Source organism: Setaria italica, chromosome V, assembly GCF_000263155.2.
Source record: "Setaria italica strain Yugu1 chromosome V, Setaria_italica_v2.0, whole genome shotgun sequence".
Lineage (NCBI taxonomy): Eukaryota > Viridiplantae > Streptophyta > Magnoliopsida > Poales > Poaceae > Setaria > Setaria italica.
In genome coordinates this window covers 7,419,778-7,437,234 of record NC_028454.1, presented here as the reverse complement: position 1 = coordinate 7,437,234, position 17,457 = coordinate 7,419,778, and the positions used below count along the sequence as shown (strand labels likewise).

Sequence of the window (17,457 nt, the reverse complement as noted above, 5' to 3'; positions counted from 1 at the left end):
GCTTAATTTTAGATGGGTGGATCAAAATAGTAGGACTGAGGTGAACTCTCTCAATATAGGTTTCATAGTGATGGTAACATCCTTATATCCAATGTACGTTACCAGCGAAAAAGTTCCTTTTTATTTGTATGGAAAACATGAGACATTGAGACTTGAGAATTGAAGTGATATGACCTCCTGTATATACGGTGACATTGACCTTGGCATGTAGTACAAGTTTTAGTATCCACACTTCTCTCTCCTTCTCTCTCTCGAATTAGCAAGGGCATACAAGTATAGGTTAGTGGCACTGGCTTGGCCTGGCCATGTAAGCCCAGACAACGGAGGAAGCTGGTAGGATGGCAAGCTTGCAGGAGCTAGCCATCAAGGAAAGATGGAGAGAGGCAGGCTTGTGACCCCTAAGTACATGCATGCTGCGGCATTGTGACAGTTAATTTACTGCCGGTCAGGTCAGGGAGCTGCACTACTGCATGTCAGGCGGCTGCTTCAGCTTCCTCGTGATTTGCTATGCGTGTTGACTTTGATCCATCCGTTGGAGTGAAAACAAACTAGAGGTTTCTCACTTTTGTACGATTGCATTTTCCTATGAGAGATCCTTACTTGCACCGTAGCACCTAGAGTATAGCTATTGCTCCCTCTCATTCTTTTTCATTTTAGTTTTAATATGTGTGAAGTATATATTTTTTTTCTAATAACACCAGGAGCTTTGTCTTTCACTTTATATTATCCCATCCTCACGTCCATAAGAGCAACTCCCTACCTTAATTAAATGTGTACTCTACTACGTACTCTTATGTGAAGGGGAGGGAAGGTAGTTTTTCGGATATGAACACCGTCTATAATATGCCAGCCTAAATAGAAGTGTCCATAAAGTTATATACTCCCTCCGTTTCAAATTATAGGTTGTTTTGACTTTTTTAGATACATAGATATTATTATGCATCTAGACATAGGGTATATCTAAGTGCATAACAAAGTCTATGAATCTAATAAAGTCAAAACGACCTATAATTTGGGACGGAGGGAGTACATTATTTTGAATATAAAGAATATATATTTTATGATGAATCTAGTAACAACAATCTTATGTCGTCAATCTATACGACCGTTTTGCCATTTACCCTAGCTAAGAAAATTGACCTAGTATCAAAGCCAATAGATACATCTTGTTTGAGTCTGCATGGGTCGTGTATTTCTTTTATAAAGATTCTCCAGTATATTAAAACAGTAAAAATAGGGTACAAAAAGTTTGGAACTGTCGTCTCAAATTACATACTTGTAGATCCCTAGCTGCAATGAAACAATCAGCACACTGACTCATGTTAATGTGCTCAATATCATGGGAACACAGTATTGTAGGATTTTCGGTTTTCAACAGCAGCAGACACAGGTGATGTTTCCATGGGGATGCCGGTCCTTAATAGAGGAGTCAAGTCAAACTTTTAAAACTTTGCCCATCAATAATGTTCAAAATACTTGATTTGCAAGCAATGAAACCATATCTCTATATTTATCTTGAAAAATACTTCTATAATTTCATACTTATTAGATACTATAAATATACCCTAATCATAAAAAAAATAGCGGAGGGAGTAATTAAAGACAAAAAAATAAAAGGAATTGAATATTTTTACTGGAGGGAGTAGCTTGTGTCCTTATAGCATGATTAAGATATATACATAATGTTAAAAGAAAGAAATACGATGATTCTAGTAACAACAATCTTATGTTGTCAATCTATACGATCATTTTTTCCATTTATGATCTTAGCGGAGAAAATTGACCCAGCCGCCCAGGATCGAAGGCAATATATACTTCCTTTTCAATTCTGAATGGGTGGTGCGTTTTATATGGTCTTATCTCTACCGCTTGAGCAAACCATGGTACCGGCGCTATTCTTTCAGTGGTAGGCGACGTGCTCGTCGATAGCGAGGTGTCAGTGGTGACTTCGTGAATCTTGAGGATCTGCCGGCGCAGTCTCTCGGATGTGCTCATAGAGTCAAGGGGTAGAATTGTGTGTGTATATGAGCAGCATGTGTGATGTGTTTCGCAAAAAATAATTATCTTGAAAAGTACTTTTATAGCTTCATACTTATTAGATATTATAACTATATTCTAATAAAAAAATACTCCCTCCGTTTATTTTTGGCGCACGATCACGTACTCCGGAGACCAAGGCGAGCGGAGGGTGCACGCGCGAGCGTTAATTGCCATCGCCGGTTTTAGCGCGAGCGGAGGCCACGTCTAGTGTTTTTGCATGACCGCATGCAGGTGTCTCTTGGTTCCGGATGTAATCCAACTGAAAAACAAACTCCTGGGGAGTTTGTAATCAACGCGACTTAGGGGCTGTTTGGAAACACTCCGCTCCACGAAAAATTACTTTACTCCACCAACTCTAAAAAATTCGCAGCCAAATGCGTCTAGCTCCAGCAACTCCGGCTCCAGGAAAAAGGTGGAGCGGGAGGTAGATCCACGTTTTTCGTGGAGAACCTCAAGAGGTGCTCCAAAAATCCCCCTTTACAGACCTCCTCGTGGAGTTGGTGGGTATTTACCCACCATTGCCACTCGTTACACAACTTACCGGTTCGCGAAACAAAAAGAATCCTCCCGTCGCCCCCTCCCACCCTGCCCGCTGCGCCGCCCCTGCCTTCCACCGCGGCCAGCCGTGCCCACTGCGCCGCCCGCCCCTGCCTGTCGCGCCACCCCTGCTCGCCGCGTCGCCCCTGCCCGCCGCGCCGCTCGCCCGCCCCTTGCCCGCCACGCCGCCCCCGCCCGCCGCACCGCCCGCCCCCTGGCCGCCGCGCCCTGCGCCGCCCCTGACCGTCGCGCCGCCCGCCCCTGCCTGTCGTGCTGCCCGCCCCTGCTCGCCGCGCCACCCCTGCTCCTGGCCTTCGTTTCCCTACCAGCAAAGGAGAAGAAGGGGAGAACTAAAAGAGACTGACAAGTGGGACCCATTCACATGGGTATAATGGACTTTACACAGCAAGACCTTCTGTTTCCGGAGCTGGATCTGCGCATTTTGCCAAACATGTGGACAACTCTGGTATTTTTTGGAGTTGGTGGAGTGGAGCTGCAATGTGGTGGAGTTGGTGGAGTGGAGCTCAAAAATTTGGAGTGGAGTGCTACCAAACAGGCTCTTAATTCTGAGGGGTACCGAGGGCGACGGGGCCGTTCCGAGGGATGCGCACTACAATTATAGAAAAGTTGATTTTCGTCATTCGTCATGGAAAAATAAACGGAGGGAGTAGTGGTGAAAGGTAAAATTTGAAAACAAATAAGTCAAAGGCACTAAGATCCTATTTGGATACACAGTGCTAAACTTTAGCACAACACTTTTAGCACTTGTGCATCCAAACATGTGTGCTAAAAGTGGTATGCTAAAGTTTAGCACACCCCTTTTCATCAGCATACCCAAGGGGTGCTAAAACCTGCTAATAGTGCAAAAAGTAGTCCCTAGCCCACATTTTCCCTAGTTGCCCCCCGCTCTCTCCCCTCTCCTCTCTCTCTTCTCCCCGCCGCCTGCCTCTTCCGCCTGGCCCCGCTCGCCCGCCCCCGCCGCCTCCGCCGACCGCGCCGCCAACGCCCGACCCTGCCGCCAACGCCGGTCGTGCCTCCTCCGCCCGCCCCCGCCACCTCCGTTAGCCCAGCCTCGCCAACGTGTGGATCTGGAGGGGGCGCGAGGGAGGAGCGGGGAGGAAGGCGGTGGAGAGGAGGTTGTCGACGTCGGAGGTGGCGGTGAGGAGGCGAGCTGTCCAGGCGAGGGAGAGGAGGTCGTCGCCGTCGGAGGTGGCGGCGACGGGCCACCCCTTGGAGGCCATCTCCTTGGAGGCCAAGACGGGGGAGAACCAAAGGAAGGGGAAGGGAAGAGGAGCGGGGGGCCACCGGTTCTGCCTGCCCCGTCGCCTGTGGCTGCTCCCCGGCGGCGAGGATTTGGAGCGGCCGCGCGGCACCGCGCTGTGGGCAAGCGCGACGCGCTTGATGGAGAAAAGAGGAAGCTGGCTTGGCTTTGTTCAGTGAGGTAGTGCTAAAGTTTAGCACACCATCCAAACACCACAAGATGCTAAACTTTAGCCCTTCATTTGAGGGTATCCAAACAGGACCTAAGTAGTTAGGAAAATGCATGTTATGGTATAGCATGATTAGGATGTTTTTCAATAATGCTCTTGGCGTGATAAAAAAAATTCAAAATGGCAATAGTACCTGTTTAAGGATGCATGGGGACCTAACATAGGAGTATGTATGTTGCTCCTACCATGCATGCACTGATGCACATATCATGCCGCTGCTGCCCGCTTGGCATCGGTGCGCGTCCACTGCCACTATGCATGCATGTTGTAGCAGTTAGGCAGTACCCGTTGTCAATGCACTATTAGAGTCATGTGCGACATGGCTGGCACGTGCAGTGCCACTTTCTATGCCCTGTGAAGTCATGGTGTGCATAGCTAGCGTAGGCTCCATTAATTATCTTCTTCCTTTTTAATCTTAATTACTACCGTCACTGTCGTTGGCAACGTCTTCCAACTCATCCCTTGTCGTTAGCGGTGACATTCCTTCGTGTCCCCCGTTAAGCTGCTAGGACCATTCATTGGCTAGCTCAAGTGTACTTGCCAGTGCTAACCATAACTCCATAGCCGTACATGAGCACCAGCCTTGCTCGATCATGCACTGGATCCAGGTGAAAACAAAAGGGACTGGAGGTGAAAACGAAATCCAGGATAAATAAGCAGATGCAGTAGAAATAATTCGGGACATCCAGTTTAATGGGTGTACATAAACATCAATTAGGAGCTAGAGCTACAGTTTGGCAGGGCCTTATTGCATGACCCATGAGTACTGGAGGTCGATCGTGTTATAGCCTGATTGGTGAGTCAAATATTAACTGACTCGATCGACCGGAGAGCCCCTCCCAAAGATTTTGAGAGACAGAATTCAATCGACCAGCATGTTCAGTACTGAAGCATATGGGATCCTTCCAAACGTACGCGGCATGCGCGAGGTGATCGAGGAGCTGGGTTTAGCGAGTAGACGAGAAGAGCTCCAAAAGAGGACAGAAAGAGAGGACAGGAGAGGGGGAGTGTGAAAGATTTGCTGCATCGATGATCTATCCTGACCAGCAGGCAGAAAATGCATGCGCGTGCAGATCGATCGAGACCAGCCACACTCCACTAGATCACATGCTACGAGAGAGAAGCTGCCCGGGTTGCCAGCAGGCTGCCAGAGGCAGGGTCTCTCTCTTGCCGTGCAACGCCACGCAGCCAGCGCGCATGCGGCAACCCTAGCCCCCCTCCTGCTTCCGATCCCCTTCCCCATTTCCCTCGATCCATGACCTGCTGGCTGCTGGCCGTGTGTGCCATTGCCATGTGAGAATGAAGGGTCTCTGCATCACTGCTTCATCACTGGCACTCGCCACTTCACTTGGAAACCCCCGTGGTGATGGGCCCCGCCTACGCCTTCCTCAACCTTCCCGGCCGCTTAAGCCATGTCAGCTCCGATCCGTACGTGTACGACCGATCGTGTATGGAAGAACTACGGATCGATGATACAGGCGCCTCTCAGTCGTCGAAGCAGGTGTGTGATCGAGCCGAGTGGAAATAGCAGCTGGCTGCAGTTCTCGATCATGTGCCTAACTGCCGCGGGCCTGTAGACGAGTCGCAAGCGAGTACGCTGTACCCATATGGATGAATGCACGATCAAATATGAGGCAGTCTGGATGCTGTAGTAGTGTGGTACGACAGGCCGGCGCTGGATGATCAGCGTGTACGCACGGCACGGCACGATGCACATTTACTTCCTGGGTTGGTTAGGTCGTTAGGGCGTTGTGGATGAGTCACGCTCACGCATACCTGGCATGTAGCACGTACTAGCGACGCAGGAGGCTATGCACATGGTACTTCCTGAGATCCGTTGCAAAAGAAGAAGAAAAAATTGCAAAAGCTAGGATAATTTTGCATGTTTCTGTGGATTCCGTTTAACTACAAGACTGTGTTGTCGAATAGCAGAAAAAACGGCACCTTATTTCAGCAAACTAGTCTAGCTAGCAACCCATACACGTCTGCACTGCAGAAAGGTGGTGCAGGACAGCAGGAGGGCTTCAATGTTCGTAGTCCGGAATGTAACAGCAGGGTCTTCGGAGGAAGAGTGATTCAGGCCCCGTTCTTCACTGGAAGAATTGAAGCATATATTAGTTATTTTTTGGGTTAGTTTCTTAATTTACGTGCATAAGATGGTTAATAAGCCTAAGTAACACATCGTACTCGCTCGTTCCCTCAACTGCTGGACTGAAAGAACTCTTTGTTCTCATTATGTTTTTTCATGTTCTTTTAGATTCAGGAGAAAGACTTTCTTTAGAAAGAGGAGGTCAGGTGGATAGAGATAGGTGGACTTCTAAGCAATGTTTGATGGAGTTCATTTCTGATTTGTGACAGCGGGGTACTTTAGAAGCATGTTCTTAACGGCAAAGGTAGGTAATTTAATTACAAGTATGTTAGATCCAATGGCTACTTCTGTTAATTACAAGTATGTTCTTTTTTTTTTTGCTTTAATATATTGCGACTTCTCTCTTTTCCGCGTCTTATTCGAGAATTAACATGGAAACCTTTTAAAAGGGACATCTAGATAGTAATGGTAGGCTCACAACAATATCCATAATTTTTTCCTACATATTTTTATGAGTGAAAATTTTTCATTTCATTCTGGATCAAGTTGCTACTAGTAATTAAATTGCATGTTTCTCATGTTCATACTTTTGACCAATTTGCCGATTCACATACTTAGCACTTTCAAACTCCTCGATGGCCCGACCTATTATTGTGATCTTTGGGATTTTAGTTAGTAAGACCTACTACACAAATTAACACATTTTCCTACAGTTTTATAGAATTACCAATAATCTTGTTGCCTACAGGTTCATTACCCACGTTATAGTACAAAGTTAACTAAATACATTATAAAATGTTGGCCACTTTCAGGGAAACCGTGGGGAAATGCTGTTAGTCTTGTATTAGTAGATGTTTTCAGAATATTATAGTATAGTATAGTATATGCTAGTTCCTTTTTAACAGCAGTAGTAACAAGTAATAACTGGATGTGGTAAAAACACGCACTGTACAAGGAACGCATGGGTCTGCGATTTCTGTTTCTTTCTTGGTGACTCATCATAAGTCATGGGCTGGCAACATATATCTTGGAGCAAGAAAACAAGACGGCCTCAAAAGGCAAGTTAACGTACGTACCCCTCTCCCTGGTGCAGGCATGGCATGCGCTTGCGTGGTCCTCCTCGATCGATTCGATCATGGATCGGCCGATCGATCCATCCTAGGCTAGCTGAGCTGCCGGTGTAGCTGAACACCTACTCCTTACACATCTGATCATCTTAAGTGTCAAGCGCGCGCGCACGCTAGTACGACTAGTACTGCCACTGCGTTGTGAGTGGTGCCCGGCCTTTGTCCTCACGCTCTTGCTGCTTACTCTTGTAGTTGCTGCCTCTGCCTTGCTGTGCGCCGTCCTCGTCCATGAGCAGAGTTTCTGAATATTGTAGTTGCTGCCTTTGAGCTTTTTTTTTCCAATAATGAGAAGAATTCTGACTTCTCAAAATTACTATGAATTGTAGCGTTCTGATCCTTAATACAGCCGGTCTCAGTGCACAATTATCAAGACTGAAAATTTGGTACCTAAACCTATCTGACAGGTGTCATGGGATGAAACTCCTCTCGCATCTGCATCTGATAAAACTCTCTCCTCTTTCTCCTTATAATTACCCTGCCAAGTCAGAATTTTTATGATGTAGCATAAATTAATGTTTATGGAACTGTCATGAAACCTTCATTGAGACTCACCTAACTGTTCCTGAGGCAGGGTTTGGAAATCAAATGGTAATTGATTTTTAGTATTTGCTAGAGGGCCTTGTGAACCAAGGTCAACATGGACCCAAAAGTCAAAACTCTTGGGCATGCAGCTCGTGCTCCCGTCAGAGATCAATTGACTTTTTTTTAAAAAAAAATAAAGATCAATTGACTTTCAGCATGATTTTCACACCCAAAATAAACAAGTATATTGACTTTCCTTCCTTCCAAGATGAGGTGTGGTACGGCCGTACTGGCACTACCACTAGTAGCTTTCAGGTGCTAGCTGAAGGCCTTGTTTAGTTGGGGAATTTGGGAGGTGCCAAATTACTGTTACAGCACTGTAGCACACTGTAGCGTTTCGTTTGTATTTGTGAATTATTGTCCAAATATTGACTAATTAGGCTCAAAAGATTCGTCTCGCAAAGTACAACAAAACTGTGCAATTAGTTTTTAATTTCATCTACATTTAGTACTCCATGCATGTACCGCAAGTTTGATGTGATGGGGAATCTTCTTTTTGCATAGTGTCAAAGTTGGGAGTTGGGAGTAACTAAACATGGCCGAAGTAGAGCATTCATCACCCCAGCCCCCCTGCTTTGATCGGCGTGTCGTCGTCCCTGTGCCGGAGCGCTTTCCAGTTCGGGCGCTGCATGCCCCGCTAGGCTTTCGCCGTCCTATACCTACCTCCAGCCCATGTCCGGCCGGCGACACCGCCCCTGGAAACCTGGCGGCAGGCCGCGGCCATGTGGATTCCAATCGGTGTAGGAAGGGGGGGCTGCATCGCTGTGCGGCGCAAGGCATGCCTGAAAAGAGACGCAGGCCATTGGAGCACACGCATCATTTCTTCGTACCACACCAATTGCACCTGCAGGTTTACAGGATCATCTCTTTATCTGACCGTTGGATCATCAATTCAGATTTCAGGCTTCATGTACATTAGTGGGGCAACTTCAGTAAGCTCCATCCATCACTTCTCTACTCACCTGGCCTACTTACAAAACTATAATGTTCACTTGTACTATATGCAGATCGAAGCAAAGAGTTCTATGTGTAATGAGGTCTTGGCCTGCCCATACGTATATGTTCAGTGGGGCGCATTCTTTCATCAAGAAACAAAAACCTAGTACGGCGTCCTTGGAGGGCCTGATGATGTTCTAATGATTTCGGAACCAAGCTCGTGTATCTTGTGCAGCAGCATTGCCTTCTCACGCTCCAGCACTTCTATGTACTCTTCCTGCTCACCCTGAATACCTTCCATCTCTGTCACCGCCAAAGACAGGGCCTCCGGGTCACCGCCCTCGTCAATCAAGCCTGTGAATTTCTTCAGGCTGTCCCTCATCTGTGGGGGGGAAAAAACACAGCATGTTCATCACACTATCAGAAACTGAATATCAAAAGGAGAGTATTCAGAAGGGTGTGGCGCAAGCAAACAGAATCAATTGAACCAAGCCTTCGCACCTGTGTTGCTATCTTGTGTCCTTTACCAGATGGATCTGTCCCTAGCGTGGTTTTCTTTTCCGAGTCTGACATCGGCACCCTTCGTGCGATTTTTACACGGATTTCTCCACTTTTTACCCCTTGGAGCGGTATCCATTTCTCCGCGGATTGATTTGGAGATAGCATGCTGTATTCGACAGTGCAATGGCCAATGCTAGCAGTTGGAAGGACAGCGTTGTGGTCCTTGACATGCAAAGTCAGGGGTTCTCCGGTTTCTGGGAACTCAAACGTCTGGTTCCACTGCGGAGAGAGTGTTTTGTAAATGACCTGCACATAAAGAACGAGACAGCTTCAACATACTGCAACTTCTCCATACATAGCATATACGAGAACTAGGCCAGCCAGGCGGCCATAATATGTTCTGAACCCAACGCGAGAGGCTGAAAAAACAATGGCAGAGCCATGGCTGCAAGGGTGTAAACTAAAAAGTAACAAGCCTCCTCGCATTACCAAGAAAGTGCTTCTATTATACTTTCTCTACGAGAAACTAATCTGAAGTAACCACTAAGCAACAGGAATGCCAGATGCTACTACAGCACAGAGTTGCAAAGTTGCTCAGAAAATCAGTATGTTTAGCAGCTCCCATTAGGCAGAGATCTCGTGCAAACATAATAAGTCAATAAATTTGTCATCTAACCTTGGTACGTTTCTTCTTGTTCCCATATTGCACCCTGACATAAGGATCACTAGTGCCTCTCAGATCGGCAGCAACAAGATCTCTAGCTTCAATTATAACTAGCTCAATCCAACCAGCTCCAGCGTTACTACTTGAGCTCTGAAAAAGGAAGGACAAACAAAAATTTAGATGCAGAAAAGAAGATTTGCAACTAACAAGGGTAGTGTAATTATCAATGAACTAGCATTGCTGCAAGCTTCTGATATTCAAATTTATAATGTTGGAAGCTCTTCACAATCCAATTTAGTGCTTAAGAGGAGAGCACATATATACCTGCATGCTATTGTTGTGATCATTCTTTATTGGCTCTATTTCAAGCCTGATCTCTCCCGAATCTATTTTTTCAAGTGGGACCCAAACATCGCGGTTAGCACCATCTAAAAGTCCCTCCAAGTTAACCCTTGCACTACCAATGCTTTCATCACCAAATATATCTGCATTATAGCATTTGATCTTCAGGCATTCACCACCAGCGATCTCATCAAACTCAAACTTGTCATTCCAAACTGGACGAACAGTGTGTGACAGCGTTTTTGTTCGGTATAGAGCCTAATAGCAAAATAAAATATTAGAATTTGAAATTACCTTAACCCAATAGTTTGTGGAACTAAACTTCAGCAAGTGCACAACTAACCTTTCCGTACTGAAGTTTCACATAAGGATCACATTTTCCAGATTTACTGTTTGCAGTGAGGGCCCTACCCTCAACAACTCTGACCCTAAGTCTCCTTCCTGTTACGGACTGAAGATTTGGTGATCCATCAAATGGGGATTGATGACCATTGCTCGGAGAATTACTCAATGTAACTGACCCATCTGAGAACTGCCATTCTTTTAGCACAAGGCTTACAGTTAACTGCAATAAAAAGCATTCAGAACAGCTTCATACCATCATTCATACCTCATAGACAAAATAAGCAAGAACGAGGGGGGAGGGGAACAAGGCAAGAAATGGCATTGCTCGTCTTTCTTACAGTTACCCAGTACATAGTCAAACAAGTAAGAATGCATTTCTAATTGTTATGCCCGTTTGATTTTTCTTCTTGTTACAATCAGGATTCTATCCAACGAAATAGTGCACCTAGTTCGATTTCTTAGTTATGTCATTTTGACTTTTTTTTCTTAACATAATGATACACAGCTCTCCTTTGTGGTCGAGAAAAAAAATAGTGCACACCATGAGTAAGATTTAGGACATTAATTGAATATGAAGGAATTTTTTTTTAAAGAAGAGGTCAACTGGTCAAGTAACAACTTAAACAAACAAATAGTGGGATGCAACTTTTTGAAATTTCCGAATGTCACAAGTCTACAAGGTAAATGTACACTACTACTATCAACAGTTTGGAAATAGGAAGGATTAATAGCCATGTTATATAACACAGCATTGCACTGTATCATCAAAATGACACCTAGTTATTCAGCCGTTTCTAAGGAATTATCTACAGAGTTTGTGAAGTCTAATTGAATGAAATTTCATTACTTCCACTGGTTCTTTGAACGTGGATGAATTTCTCTCCAATGCTTTCTCTTTATTTCCCGCTTCAAAAAGTGCTAGTAAATAAAAAATCAGCAAAACTTCCATTTTTGTATATAATATATCCAAAGTTCCAACAATAACGACTGTCAGAGTGACAGTTTAACAGAAAACTAATGTAGAACTTTGGAGAGCAATGGAAGTTTACAACTATAGTTACATAGGTCCTTCGTGTGTGTTACTTCACAACATGTGTAGATGATAATCTCCTAGAAACAAGTGGCATAATGGCAGACCAGACAGGTATGGTGATGACTTGAGAAAACTAGCCAGCACATGCTATTAAATTTCTATCAATCGATCATTCATGTCTTATAATCTTATACCATGTTTAAAAATTAAAGTAGGAATGTAAAGAATAGGAAAGGTACCTCGCCATTGATATCCTCAAATGGAACAACCATTCCAACTTCTTGTCCGCAATGTTGAGTATGCTTTGCGACAACACCAGAGTTATGTCCTATAGCCCAAAATATTGTTGAACCGTCATGAACATACTTGACCTGTTTACATTACTTTTTTACTTGAGTGTCCTTGGATATATAGGAAGAACCACAGTTGTCACAAGAACAGGGGAAATATTCACTAAAATAAGAATAGCTTTATATCTAGAATACCTTTATCTCACAGCTTGTCAAGAAATTGAATTTGACACCACCAGAATCCAATTCATACAGAAGAAACTTGACAATGCCTGTCTCTCCATGCAGTACCATGTTAAATGTACTGTTCCACGTAGGATTTAGACCCTTACTGGTACTTGTTTTCCTCATTAAATTGCCAACTTCTACCTCAACAAATGTCTGTGATACCTTGTTATCAGCAATTCCAGGCATGGTCCCTCCATTTGAGCTTTGACGGTTAGCTGTGCTCTTACAGAGGTTACTAGCTGAAACAACAGTAACTGAAAGAACACCTCCAACTGCTTCTTTTCTTAGATCTACGGCTGGCAAAGAAAAACATAGTCGGCGTGGTTCAACCATTGTTTTCCCTATGGTTTCAGTCAAAAGCTTTACCTGCATGGTCCATGAAGTACGCACTACAAATCATTAGATATTCAGATATAGCATCCAAATTATGTTATGCAATGGCTGCCATTGATGAAGGTGACGATATCACATGGTATTAACAACTTTTTACACAATTTGAACCTTATTCTTGGAATTTTGGCCCTAAATGGCCAGCACAAACCCACCAGCCATGTCGAGACACCTGGCAACTCCATACCAGGAATTGCTTGGCTTCCACCACTTCCAAATGCTACTCCAATCCTGACTTCCGGGGTAGATTCAAAAGAATAGAGTATAGCTTCACCATCAAGTATGGGTGATAGTAGAAGCTGCAAAAATATAATATGAATCAGAGATAGTGCAAAAACTCAATCTGACACAGACGAATGGATGATGCAATAATCGTCACTTCAAAATTCAGACTAATTGTACATATAGCGTGATACAAGGACAAAAGCGTAACAGTTGTAAGCTTTAAAGTGATGAAAGTACTTATGCACCCAAAATTCTCTCCCCTGCAGCAAAGAGATAATATTTATTACTATATTCAGTGAAATAACACACTCGGTGTACCAATTATCATCAAATCAGTTGTTGTCACACCACTATTTCCTAACCACGTGAAACTACAAATAGCTCAACAAGACCACTTTTTATCATTGCTGCTCGTAGTAGCCTACTCAACTCGTTCACAGTGACGGAATTTCTCAGCTTTTGGAATTAAGAAAAGTAATTTACATAATTATATAAAACAATATATAATAAGTCAAGGAACAAGACAATGGAAGAGGAAAGAACATACATCTCCCTTGATGTGAATGCTGTTTATGACAATGCGACAAGTCCCGATCAGTGGCTTTGCTAATTTCGCCAAAAACATTACACTCATCTCATGGCTATTCCAATCAAAACCCAAGCACATGACTTGCTGCGAGAGAGAAAAAAGGAGTTCATATTAGACAAAATGTAGCTACTAAATTGCATACCCCATAAAATTATGTGCAGAAATACAGAACCTCTTCAGCTTCTTAGGAAATATATTAAAGATGGAAATGTCAAACAACTAAAGCTACAGGGGAAGAGCTGAGCTACTTGTTTGTACAAACAAATATTACAAAGCTGACAACAGAATAAACAAAGACGTAATTAGCAGTACTGTAAAATATCCAAATGATTCACCTTTATGATGTAGGACTAGGTTTGATAATAAAAATAGCCAACATACTGACAACAAGCCAAATCACTGTAATATAATTTGGTAGGACTACAAACTGCCTAATACCTCCATATCCGTCTTAACGAAATTATGGGCAAGTGAAACTTTCAGATGCACCTGCATTTCAGAATAATACACAACTAACCTGGTCACCCGAAGTAATCCAGCGCATCCCCTCATCTCCCAAGGTAGGTGGACAAGAGCCAAGTGAGAATTCCAGTAACTCTATTTTATCCTGGTGATAGGGAAACAAAACCTTAGTACTAAAATCAGATGATAAACACATGAAAAGAGAAACAAATTAGAAAAAAAGGAACTTACTATTAATTTTGGTTTTCGATTCTTCAAACGTCTCTGCAAAATCATAGAGCTCTGTTAGCTGTGTATGGACGATGCAAGATTTCACATGTATATGTTCCAATACATATTTAATACATCAAATACAGGAACATGCTAATGAGTATCTTTATCTGGGACCTATCCACTTCCAAGAATCAAATACAACAAATGTCAATAACACAACCTACTCAAAAGCATGTCTTCCCTCTAATGTTAACAATTAATTAACTTACACTAAAATGGAGTAAAAAAATTCAGAACCTCTAAAGTTCATTCCTTAGATTACATCCCCCAAGGTCAAAATTACTAAGGGTCAGTTTGTACTGATGCCACTGTGCTTATTTTTTGAAGAAGTGACTGAAAAACAATTGTCAAAAACCTCAGTTTAGTCGGAAAATTAAACTAAGTTTGTACAAAGTCTGCTAGACAACCCTTGCCTCTCACACAATTATTGGTACATTGAAACAAATCTATATATATGTTTGTAACTTAAATTAAAAGAAAAGCAGTTAGCCAGAACCTAAATTTCTAAAAGCAGTTCTAAAAACAATATTACCAGTATCCACCGTCAAGCAGACCCTAAGTATAACTGACATCTTTCATGTAGCACCTTAGTATCTGGAGCTCAATAGCTAAAGAAAATGCACTCCTCAGCGAAGAGCCATAGAGAACAAATATTCAGCAAGATTGCAGAAACAGACCTCAACAGTAGATTGAAACCTCCTCGATAGTTTTGGTTCCATGTAATTGGGCCAAACTTCTGTTAGAAGTTTGTTTAACCACTCGCAAGGCTCAATCGGTGTGGTAGGCTATAGAAGAAAAAGTAATACGACTGAGAATTTATGAAAAGAAACCAATAAAAATAGGGGTAAAGGAGCATACGGTTGTATTCAGTATCAGATGCTTCCATCTTTTGTTCAAATCTTCTACAGTTATCCTCCTTTTAAACCTCCCATACTGCAATAATAATACAACAAGGTAAGAAGACAAAGCAAAATATAGTAACAGGGAGAGAAACAACTCCTAATGAAAATAAAATGAGGTAGGAGCGAAAGCATAAGGTTGCTTGACATTGATTTTCCCCTGGAATTATGAGCACTTCTGATAACCCAAAGGGAAGATCAGGAATTCAACATGAATAAGAAAGGAGAAATTGCTCGTGCTATTGGTACTTTGCTGCTACCAATTAAGCATGGTATTAAAGAGACTGAGCAAAATTCATCACCATCCTTGAATCAATTCAGATGAAACAACATGGCAGAAACAAATACCTGAATGGTAGCCCAAACGGCAGCAGCGAGGGGAACCCAGTTGGAAAATGGCACAACCCAGCGTTCGACGAACCACGCAAAGAGGCCAAGTGGGATTAGGAAGGGTAGCAAGGGCTGCTCCACCATGACCTGGTTAAAGAACTCCCGAGCATCCTTGCCATACAGCTTCTTCAGCTTCTTCTTCACCATGGTTCCTCCCTTGTCTCTGTAGCTTCAGCAACCAGCTCCTTTTCACAAATCACACCTCTCCTGTAGGAGTCACCTTCACCTTGGTACAGATACCTTTGCCGCTTTATGCCTTTGTTTCCACTTGATCCTGAGTTGCTGTCGCCCTAGCCCTCTCCCTCTCCCCCTTTTGCACTGTGAGTAATGGGTACCTGTCCACCTACAATTCAGGCCGAATTAATACCCACGAGAAGAGCGACACCTAAGAAAACGCATGTTAGATGAGTGCGACACATTGCCCCCACACTAGTTGAGATCTTTCACATCCCAGCTTCTAGAGTTAGGACCTCAAATTTCCTATCCTCTCGTGTTGACTTTTTTAATGGCTCTCATGAACAAGAAATTGACCCTAAGAATCTCTTCAGCCAAGTCAACAGATTAATTATACGACACAAAGAATAGATGTCTTCTAGATCACATAAACAAGAAATGAAGTCTAACATAACACACCAAATCGTCCAGAATAGCTGAATCGGCCACTCAAAAAAATGGGCTTGCAGTAATCGCTGAAGTTGCAGAGCAAGATTGATGGTCAGAACGGCAAAGGGTAGCCAAATTGCAACTCCTCCATGAAAGCAAAATAAAGAAGACGCAAGGCTTCCAGCGATAGAACGAACCAGTTGAGTGCTGTAGATTCCAGTAACCACCTCCTTGCCGATCCAGCTTGCCGGGGACGCCCCTGGGGAGTGGGGACGCGATTGGGCACTAAAACCCCAAATCCCAGAACCAATCACAAGAACCGCTGCTGCCGGCGGAGCCTCCTCTCGAGCCCAGATACCACTCGTTGGGCCCTAGAAGCCGAAGAGGCCGGCAAAGATCGAACCTTTTTAATCCGCGATGAAGGCAGAAAAAGGATCAAACTTCACAGGGTTGGAGCGGCTCCAAAGTCCCAGAGCCCGGAGCAAGGGACAGGAGGGCTCTACTGGTGGGATCGAGGAGGAGGGTTGGGGCTGGGACGCTGGGAGGGCGGAATCGAGTGGGCTTCTGGCACCCCCATTGTTGGAAGGCGTCAAATTTGGAACTCATCGCCTGCCGCGGCCGCGCGCGTGGTCGCTGCCGTTTTCCTTCTTTTTCTTTGCGGGAGTTAATTAATCGACTGTGACAGTGAGATCTGTTTCCTTAGATTTGAGCACATCTTATACGATTCGAGCAGGAACTTAACTCCCACATCACTGTTCGTGGGGACCTGCCCCGATGAACGCCGCGTGCGACCTGAGTTGGGTGGGGAAAAAAAACCTACTAGATCATTTCGAGACGAAAATTCTTGATCCATGAATGTTGCTGGGTCAAGTTTTCAGGTCGGACATTCCGTTCTTTTTAATAAAAAAAATGAAACTAATTATTTGGGCGAGCTCAGATTGATCCGAATTTTTTTGACTGGTTTTTACGGACTACACTCGACCTGACAGCTAGCGTAAACGAGCCAAAATCTACCGGGCTCGGACCACATGGCACCTCCAGCGATCGGATTGGGTCGAGTCGGGTATCTTTCATTCTTTCGAATCGGACAGCCTGTAACCAATCTCCTTTGACCCCGTTTGTTTCTGCTTATAATCGGTAAGCGTACGTGATCCAAAGCCTAAAAGCCTCGTAGCACTGCACTTCGGGCCCGTTTGGATGAACAGAGATTTTGAGAATCCAAAATTCAAAATCTGATCAGCTTCCAAACAGGATAGATTTTGCCTCGAATTTTATGAAGCTAGATTATGGATTCTCAGAATCCCGGAATCCGGAGCGGACTAGCTTCCACTCAAAATCCAGATTCTTTGCATCCAAACGAGGCCTTCGTGCCTTTGCCCTCTTGGGTGGGAGCCGAGAGAGCAGTGGGCGTCCGATCGCTGG

At 44.0% G+C, this 17,457-nt stretch overlaps 1 protein-coding gene across 2 annotated transcripts; it reads right to left on the bottom strand.

Annotated features, from left to right (window-relative positions):
* Window positions 1-8,684: 8,684 nt before the first annotated feature.
* On the bottom strand, window positions 8,685-16,690 carry LOC101760839 (synaptotagmin-5). Of its 2 annotated transcripts, none has more exons than XM_004968014.4 (15): window positions 16,233-16,689; window positions 15,391-15,775; window positions 15,002-15,076; window positions 14,821-14,928; window positions 14,102-14,134; window positions 13,926-14,015; window positions 13,367-13,492; window positions 12,750-12,893; window positions 12,172-12,570; window positions 11,926-12,057; window positions 10,652-10,873; window positions 10,291-10,566; window positions 9,979-10,116; window positions 9,303-9,608; window positions 8,685-9,183 (listed from the first exon to the last, which is right to left on the bottom strand). In XM_004968014.4, the coding sequence occupies exons 2-15, from the start codon at window positions 15,577-15,579 to the stop codon at window positions 8,965-8,967; spliced, it is 2,457 nt and encodes an 818-aa protein (XP_004968071.1). In that variant the 5' UTR covers window positions 15,580-15,775; window positions 16,233-16,689; the 3' UTR covers window positions 8,685-8,964. The 2 variants fall into 2 exon arrangements, with proteins under 2 accessions (XP_004968071.1, XP_012701889.1); XM_012846435.3 differs by having other exon boundaries at window positions 8,837-9,183; window positions 15,391-15,767; window positions 16,233-16,690.
* Between the last annotated feature and the right edge of the window lie 767 nt (window positions 16,691-17,457).